This window comes from Megalops cyprinoides, chromosome 25, assembly GCF_013368585.1.
Source record: "Megalops cyprinoides isolate fMegCyp1 chromosome 25, fMegCyp1.pri, whole genome shotgun sequence".
Lineage (NCBI taxonomy): Eukaryota > Metazoa > Chordata > Actinopteri > Elopiformes > Megalopidae > Megalops > Megalops cyprinoides.
In genome coordinates, this window is record NC_050607.1 from 3,062,071 (window position 1) to 3,072,070 (window position 10,000).

The 10,000-nt window shown below is 43.3% G+C and overlaps 1 protein-coding gene across 1 annotated transcript in view; it reads right to left on the reverse strand.

The window, feature by feature from the left end:
- LOC118771755 (forkhead box protein P2-like) overlaps positions 1 to 10,000 on the reverse strand; it is a 115,873-nt gene that overhangs the window by 31,108 nt on the left and 74,765 nt on the right. The window contains exon 5 of the mRNA XM_036519771.1: positions 9,706 to 9,795. Coding sequence (XP_036375664.1) covers positions 9,706 to 9,795 — 90 coding nt within the window. The remainder of the gene's footprint in view (positions 1 to 9,705; positions 9,796 to 10,000) is intronic.

Genomic DNA, 10,000 nt, shown 5'->3' on the forward strand with positions numbered 1-10,000 from the left:
TAGCGGTCTTGATCACCTAGCTTGACTAATCCTGATGAACTCAAATCACAGATGAAGGTCAAACTGTCCCAGCGGCGCATTCATATTCAAACCAACCTGCACCACTGTTCATTAGACTACTCAAAACTCCAAACAAAAAGGGTACCACCACCTTGCTCTCTCCTTTGGAAAGATTCCTTAACTACCCTATTAACCCGTCTTTTAAAAGCACACAGAAAACATACATCTGAATGCAATTATGCAAATGTGTGCTCTTCAATGTCATTAAGTCTTAAGACACAACTGCATGAACTGTAGCCATCCTCCCTGATTCACCTAGCTTTGTGTTACATTTAAAAAGAGCAGAGAGACAGAGGAGAAAACAAGCTGGGATGTTTAAAGCAGAAGGAGTCCTACAATAAGAACATTATCACTGGAAGGTTTTTTCACTAATGCCCAAGCAGAGCATATGTGTGCATCTTCAACCTTCTAATTACAAAAGATGTGCTTGTTGCTGTACATCACTGAATTCCTTTTCTGCACTCTACAAACTGCTCTTGTGCTAGGGGTGCTTTTAGGGGACAAACATATCACATTTTTTAAAAAAGAAGAAAAACAACATGCATATGACTTTAGAAAGGATGGGAGCAATATTTATTTCAACAAACAGTGGTCTCCCCTGACAGGAATTCCAAATGTAGGAAGGAAGCATCTTTCATGCTTTCATTAGCTTTTTAGCGGAATGATGGATGATAATCATCTTTATTTCATTTCTCTTCCAAACAAAAAGCCGGAGAAGGCAGGGAGAGACAGCAGTCTATTCATTTCTGAGAGCTGCACAATGCTAATTTCCACCATTTAACGGCATGCTTTTCTGCTCGACGCACCAGAGCCCCCAGAGATGAAAGCACATAAGTAATTGCACTCCTGGTTCTTCTTCTTCAGTGACAGCCCATAAATTTAATTTTACACACACATTCATTTACATTTTCAAGTATATGACATGGTAATTGCCGGAATATAACACCTCCATTGCGGCAGACCCCGCGCGGGCTGACAGACAGGTCGGAGGGATGGAGAGAAAAAGGAGGTTGATTTGAAACGGTCGCTCTGAGCAGAGACGGCATTAATAAGCATTTATGGATCGGCTGGGCAGTAAACATCCAGTCAATGAAAAGTGCTTTGCACACACCGCTAATCTTCCCCGGGTACCCCACAAAATAATCATGTCTCTGATCTCTCTGACAAGCGCATGTTACCGACTCCTTTATTACACAACACAATGCTACTTGTTTTATTTCTTTTTAAACCCCCCCTCAGTTCAGGCAGAGAACACCGGGGACATTAATTACAGGAAGAGTTTTTTTTTCTCCTTCCTCATTTTCTACTGTTTGCACATTTCCGAGAGAACAAAGCAGGTTCACAGCGAGAAAGCTATTTTAATAAGCAATAACGTCTGGCATTTGTATTAAAATGAGCTCAATAACCCACGCCCATGGCTTATTTACTTTATGTGAGGAAGAGAGCGGCCGGTGTTCTCACTGCCATGCCACTCCGAAGCTGGAGCCTAAAAGGAAGACCTTTAAATTGGATCCTGATGAGAAAACATGGGCTCTCTCTCGCAGGAGCCGAACGCCACACCAGAGAACATCCTCTCTCGGCTGACAGAGATCGGCTTCAAACACAGCAGGTTGAAGGGCTGTGAACAGAGCTTACAAAGAGACAAGTTTCCGGACTCTTTCGTTTTTGTATAAACCTGGTGTTCAGATAATTAACACGTCACACAACACCAGCTTTCCAAAGCGAGGCCCAACAGTGTTGCGTTTAACTACATCGCCACTTATGACATCCAACAAAATTCAGCGTGTCGCACATTTTCACTACTTCCAGCTCCCAAGCCAAAAGGCTCCAGGTGCTGGAACAGGAAGGGGAAATCCCGGAGAATTGAATTAGAGGCGAAGTTTTGGGGGAAAGGTGTGGCGTAAACAGTCGGCATCCGGCCAGGGGTGAGGACCGCGTTTGGCTGGCGCGGACACTGTAGCGGATAAATAAAGGGAGTGATGGGGAGGGGAAGAGGTGGTAATTATTTCCAGCGCCTGGCAGAGGGCTCTGGTGTTAATTAAGGTGTAAGACGATTTCGCTGGGAGTGAGAATGGGATTCCTCCGCCACCTTGCTAATTCGTCTCAATCCCAGACTTCCCCTGGGCATCGTGCCCACTTTGGCCCTCGACGGAGCCTGCCCCCTGGACCCCCGACAGGCTCTTTTAGCTGACGCTGCTAATCTACACACCAATTAATAGCCACGGTGGCACAGGTCTTATTGATGAGGAGCCCTGGACTGTGTTATAGGGGGGCTGCAGGACGACCACTGTTCTTTCCTGGATGCCTGTTCAGACCTTGTGTGTCTCCTGTCAGACAGCCGTAGATCAGAGGAATGGGAAATTCAATCTGCTGTTGGTCATGGCCAGAGCCAGGTGCCGTACAGAAAGGGTTGCTCCTTTGTGCCTCAGCAGTGCAGGGTTAGAGGGACCCAACCACACAGGAGCAGGAGGCTTGCAGCTCCACCTCTCACTGTTAGAGGACTGATGGACCAGTGAAGCTGAGGCAGACCCTTCACTCTGCGTAGGACCATCAGATACAAAGCAGGACAGGCAGCATTCGAACAGAGTGCTGAGCTTTCAGAAACGATGCATGACGACGGTTAAGGCAGGCTCTAGGACACACAGGGTTGGATTTCCTGTCTATACAATGGGAACTCAAATCTCTGAAATGCAGGAAATCAAGTCAGTTTACCTGCTGACAAAGAGGATACAAGTCAGTGAGAATGGGGACTCTGAACACATGTTCAGCAACTAAACTCATAACCTAAGTGTAGCTAAAGTGAAATGGCTGCTTCAAGGATTGTGGGATTGTGAGTGGGCACAGTACCGGTTTTTATTAAATATCCTAAACCACGTTAGCCGCTAATGCGGCGCTGCTGCTCACAGTCAGCATTGCTGTGCTGTTGCCCTCTGGCAGCTCTGTTCGGTGCCAAGGAAGGAAGGCGGTACGAGGTGGAGCCTCATTGTGTGACACAGGAGCTTGCAGCGGCTCGGTGAATTACAGCTCACAGCTTGGGGGAATTTCCCACTGCCTCACAGTGCCTATCAGATCAAGTGGTTAGGACCCAATTAACACTGTGGCCACACTAATCAGATAGAGTGCGCGAGGCTGGCGTAATTCTCTTATTGCTTCCACGTATCTTCTGTCCATAGGTAAATTTGTTGCTGCCACATCAAACCTCTGGATCTTTCCTCACGCCTGCCTTGGGGCTGGGGTTCAGTCCCTCTCGCATCACAATGACAAACCTTGTCTGACCTGGAAATGCACCAGTCCTGTCCTGTAGCTATTACACACAGAGGAACCGCTTGTTTTCCGGTGATTTTACAACAGCAATGAATATCAGGCTATCCAAGCACAATTTACTACCGTTTTTTTTTCTTTTTAAACACAGAAGACCCTGTTTATGCTTCCCATGATTCTATAATGATCATAGTATTGCATGCTACCAAGAGGAACACACGAATGCGTGTGGATGTAAAACGCTTTTGGTTATACTCAGCTGACAAAGAAATGTACAAGATAAGAATACAATACATAAAATGGTTATCTATTTGAATTACGACTAAAATATGCATTAACATTACATTTATTCATTTGGCAGACTCGTTTTCCAAAAGTCACTTACAAGTGAGGCAGAGTACAACACAAGCAAAAGCCATATAAGGAGTCAATAACGCATCATTGAAATCCTTTTGCATTTTCCTAACCTAGTGGTCATCTACCCATCTCAAAAAGCCTGTAATACAGTCCTTCACCTCCTCCTCTCTCTATAGATTTTACTACAACTGACATTTATAAACCTCACTGTTCTTACATATTCTTTTGGAAATAAAATTTTGCATCACTTAAGCGCACAAGCATTGTCCAAATGCTTATCTAAGGTGGATGTGTAGTCTACTGCTAGTGTGGTGAGCTGGTTTATGTCCTACTGTGTGGAATTAGAACTGGGTCCATTTTCCCACTGGGATAACCTTGTGCCCAAGCTTTTAGGGGTCATGACCGGAGTCACATTGCATTCTGGGATATGAAGGAAAACGGGAACAAAGAAGAAGGGAGTGTACTCAGTTTCAACTAAGACTTCAGGAAATATCAACATTCTGATAAAAGGTTAATGGCTTAAATGGGTCAGGACAGCTAACTGGACCTCTCCATGCTTTGAAGGCTAATATGGCTTGTTATGGGTGAATCATTCATCGCTTATGTGGTAGAGAAGGGCACTCTCATAAGCTGCACTCCGAGCGCAAAGGAAGTAGACAGAAGATCTCTCTGCTTTGATCCACGAATACACAAACAAACCAAAACTACAAAGAAAACTTTTGCAACCCTGAAATTATATAAAATTGTGTTTATTCCTGCTTGCTGTCTGCAAATAATAGCAATACTAATAATTTAAAGCTTTGTATTACAGGGGTAGAGTATGTTTGTTTGTGAAAATGCAAACAAGATCGAATCGTGATGGTGTACTGTATGTGGAATAATTTCACAGCATTTTTCCACATCATCTCCTGCTGGGAGAAACATTTTTGGCCTAGCAAAAAAAAAAAGCTTTTTCAAAGAGAAACTTCCAAGTGTACTCCTCACTTTTTCAAAGAGGTATGTGGATGAAGCAAAGTTTAAGATTACATAAACAGCTAAGGTCACTAGAGTCTGCCCACAATGCACTTTGTCCTCCTCCCTTCAAGGAATTCATTTAAGCAAACTCTCACTTCTCACACATCACCACCAGTTTGCCATTTCCTGAATGTTGTGTAAGAGACAAAGAATCTAACACTCGTTTGTCACTCAAAGTGTAACTGCTATGATTAGACTGAAGCCTGCATTTTTTTAAACATAAGATCATCACAATAAAACTGCCTGGAAGAAATCTTTAATAAAGGACCTGCATCCAGCACAGATAATTTCTCCTCTATTGTCAGGTGAAATGACAAGGTTGCAATGAAACTGTTCAATTAACGGGATAATTACATGCATCTTTTGATTTTTACTGGAAGGATACGGGAATTATTGGACACAAACACCCACAGAATATTAACTGGCCAGCAGCTGTCTATGAACTGTGTGCCAAACTAAAGCACTGTTTATAAATAATAAACATCCTAATATGCATATTATTTTTCATATTGCATCACCAGTAAAAGGAAGCAGCGTTAATATATTACAATAAATATGTATGTTTAATCAGAACATGACAACACCAAGGACAAGGATCAATTCGGAACACAAAATGAAATGCACACAGTATACAAATCAGTCAAACCGATCATATTGTTCAGGTAGTGACTGGGCAAACCGTTCACATGCACTGTAAAATGCTTGGTGCCCTACGGCTAAAATTCAACAGCTACACTGAAGCAACTGAGACGCAGCGCGTGTCATTTTCCAGGTTTGTGAGTGAACCTACAAGGGGACCCCAGCTGACAATGCAGGCCTAAGCTGGGTGCAATTAAAGGCTATTCTCAGCTACATGGAGCTCCTCTGCTGAGTTCATCCAGGGTGTGGGGTAATGGCACATTAAAGAAAACACGGTGCTTTCAATTTGCTTCTCTGCTCCCTGGTCAAATCTAAGAGACAGACACATCAGACTGATTCACAGACACGCAACCTGAGAAACCAGTCTTGGCAGTCTTAATGTTTACACAGTTTCATTACACCCCTGTTATTCTGCCCATCACAACGCACTCTCAGACCGGGGGAAATGCAAGCGTGTGTGTCTCAGGCTGCTGTGTATTAAATCTACATACTAGTGAGTGCGTTGTCCTATTACACATCTTTCTCTTTATTGCTGGGATTCTGAGATAATGGAGCACAGCAAGCACCAAGCACTGATTTCTGTGATACAACTATGAAGAAATATGTAGATCTAACTGTTTCACAACTGTGACAATAATATTTATGCCTCAATAAGGAATTTCTGACAGCAAGCTGACAGTTTTAGCAGCCCTGTGTAGTAGCTCCACAATAAACCATTATTGTCCCGGTGACTGAACTGGACAGATTATAGCCAATATACATGTTACAGTGAGCGGCAATAAATTTCTACTAAATGCGTTACTTGCACTTCCTGCTTCCTCCTGTCTTTCCTGTTCTTCTGTTGAAGTCTGTTTTCAAAGTCTACGTTGACACATACAGTACCCCCCCGCCCCCCCTCCATTCCCAGCACAAAGGAGCAGCGACCTAAAGAAAATTACAACAGAACATGCAGCTTTTGAAATTCATGTATTCATGGTTAACATTAAAGTCCCTGAAGCTATCAGCTAGTGTGCGTGACCGATTCAGGGAGGATTTCAGCTTGTAATGCTGCTAGCATGCGGCCACTATGGCCTAAAATCGCCCTCATGTAGCAGCTCCCAGCTACGCCGTTCTGCACGGCCTCAGATTCCTCCGTTGTTTTGCTTTTTCTTGTATTTGTGTTTGAAATGTCAGAGTATAAATGTGTTGCAGCCGCTGCCACAATGAATGAGTAACAGGAGACGCGGCTGTTGTGTGCCTGGGGAAATCCATGTAAGCAGAGTGTGATGGCGGAGGGATTTACAGGGGAGAAATAGGTGTTTATTGAGTGCTCCCGTGGGCTTATTGTGTAATAATAGACCTGTCACATTACGCAAATGTGGAAAGCAGCTTGAGCAGGCAACACCGTGATGAACCAGGAGGCGGAATTAGTCACGTGAAAACCTTTAGATGCTAATTCTCCACATAATTAAAGCTGCAAGCTGAGGCACTTAGATGCTTGTGTACTGCGTAATTTACGTAGCGTGATCAGTGGCTAATTTCCTTTCCTCTCCGGCAACAAAATAATTTAGATTTATCGCTGTCTGGAACGTCCGTGCTATCTCAGGCCTGCTGCTGGTTTCTCTCATCTTCTCTAAGAAGAACAGAATTAATAAGATCCAAATAATCACCTTCATTAAAAAGCAGTTTTTAGATCAAAGTTGGGCTGAATAAGCTGGGCATGGAAACTGAACAAGCTGTCCACAATTATATAATACAAGGTAAAGAACATAAAGTCCTGCCCTGACCAAAGCTCAGGAGAGCAGGGTACGGCCAGGGAAACTAGAATTTTCTATCTGACCAGGGTGTCTTTAGAACAACAGCAATAAAACACTCACTCAGAGACTATACTATAAAGCACAGGTTTTTCATTAAAGGTAACTACCTCCTTTTTTTTCAAGCCAGATGACTTACTGTTAAATATGTTTGTTCAAGATATTAAACACTTTGGAATAAATGGATCAACCTAACCGTAGAACTGAGACCCCAGAATAAATTACAATGGCACGACTACCACATTATCTGGTACTTTAACCTGAACCCATGTGAGATATTTTAAGAATTACTTATGTAAAAGAAACATAAAAACGACATTAATAAGGAGCAGATCCACAGATGCATATAGCTCTCACCCACCCCTTTTCAGATGGCTGCATCTTGGTAACACAAGCACGGACACACTGAGCAAATGTAAATATTCAATATTTACCATCCTCAGGTGTCATTAGAGCCAGAGGGCCAATCACAGGCTGCAATTACCTGAAGCTTTTCTCATGTGCTGTGCATAGGATTCTGGGTATAATCTTTACTGAAGACTGTCCTCACGGAGGTATATCTACACTTGATTCAGACATATTCTACCACCTAAGCAAACGCATGTTCAGCTTCTGAAGACTACATTAAGCTGTCCCTGTCACCCCACACTGGAAGAAAATAAGAACCGAATGACGGTTGACAGACAATACACATCTGAACAACTGTTAGCACTGAACAGACAGCAATTTAACATCTTCGCTGTGTGGATGCAACACATATGAAAGCTAAAGCTTTCAGATGACAACAGCATGCCTGTTACCAATACTCCATTTCTAAACACCTAATCTATGAATGCAGAAAACACAAATCAAAAAAGATCTAGAGGAAAGCAAGCAGGTGCCCTCATGAACGCTGTCTTGCTCCCGCACATAATTAGGTACACAGGGGTGTGACTCCAATTGAAGGTGTCGGCACTGTAATACTCTGTGAAAATATTAACTACGAGGTTAACTCCAATTTTCCCTTCTGTAATTAAATGCACACAGTACTAATGAGGAAACCCACTGCTCCTTGATAGCACTTATTAGCTGAGAGGAGAGAGTCTTCTCACACTGCAATTTAAACCTAAAAATAAAAGCTGAAATATGTTAATTGCTGACATAATTTGAAGCACCACACAATGTCTTCACAGAAAAAAAAAAGTTTTTTTTTTTCTCATAAAGACAGGAAATCAGCTGTATAACAGGTCATGAAAAGAAAACATTAAATGCACTATGACTCCAACCTTATCCAAACCACTGACAACCAAATAAAGACGCCATTGTATGAAAAATCAATAAGACAAATTATACTTGATAAGACAAACTGACAGCCAGCTAAAACGAGCAAATTCAATACAGAATTCTGTCATAGACTCATCTTTCTAATAACTATTCTCTTGCTCTTCAGAGGAATTCACACAATACAGGATCACTCACAATTACATTCCATGAATTATACTTATTCTCAAAACAATTCAGGGCATCATTTAACTCCCCCACCCTTACAGAGAGAACACAAAAACTGGTTTGGTGTGACTCGTGTCAACAAATGTACATACTGTTCCAGTGAATGGCCCGATAACAAGCTTGGCGGTTCTGGTTGCGCTAGGCCCTTCTCCCTGTCTCCCATTGTAACTCCCATTACATAAACACAGCTCTCAGAGAAGTATGCCTACATTCCGAACTGAAAAAGAACACAATGTTTCACAGAACACTCATGTGCCACAGGCATTACCATGTCTTGAGCACGCCTTATGTAACACGTATGTACAGGTAGGAACGTGTCTGAAACAAAAACAAATACTGTACAACTACAAAGACAAACATCAATACGCCACACGTTAGACACTGGCTCTAACAGACAGCACCCTATGACAAAGAGTGTACTCTCCACACAGTGAATCTGGGTCACTGACATGGTAAGGTAGAAAGTGTACACCGACCCCAGGACAGAGAGTGGTCTCTCCACACAGTGAAATCTGGATCATTGACATGGTGAAGAACAAACTGTACACTGACCCCAGGACAGAGAGAGGTCTCTCCACACAGTGAAATCTGGATCATTGACATGGTGAAGTACAAACTGTACACCGACCCCAGGACATAGAGAGGTCTCTCCACACAGTGAAATCTGGATCATTGACATGGTGAAGAACAAACTGTACACTGACCCCAGGACAGACAGTGGTGTCTCCACACAGTGAATCTGGGTCACTGACATGGCAAGGCAGAAACCGAACACTGACCCCAGGACAGAGAGTAGTGTCTGGACTGTGAGAGGCTAATTAATAATGAGGACATTTTGCCTTGGAACACAGGGGAGGGAGGAACCAGCCACCAGAAACCCAAAACCCAGGTTAAAACTGCAATCTGTTGCAGAGGGGGATCTTTTCAAGAAAACGGGAACGCCGACACTCACACCGCCTGCTTGTGAATGACAACTGAGTGGCAGGTTCAAAATTACAATGGCAAACCAAACATGCTCGCAGAGCAGAGGAAAGGGCTCTCGGAGAGCCATGTATTATGTATGGACTTAAGAGATTAGCGCCGTGCTGCCCACCTGCAGCGGATGCTGTTTGTCGTTGTTCTTTGGAGACTTCAGGCCGCTGCTCTGCTGCTGTAAGAGTAATTGCCTTGCTGCTTGAAGAGCCTGGAGAGAAACACGGAGAAAGGAATCGAGTCAGCTCTCCTCCGGGGTGACCTCCGTTTCCGTGAAACGGACAAAATGTACAAAAGGTAGCGGTTAAATGCAGGATGCTCAGCTCCTCACGTGTTTTTGGAGAGGTTGCTGAAAACAACGCACTGTTACTGGGTGTAGTGTGTAACAGTGTGTGTGCAGTCACTGTGCAGTCTGT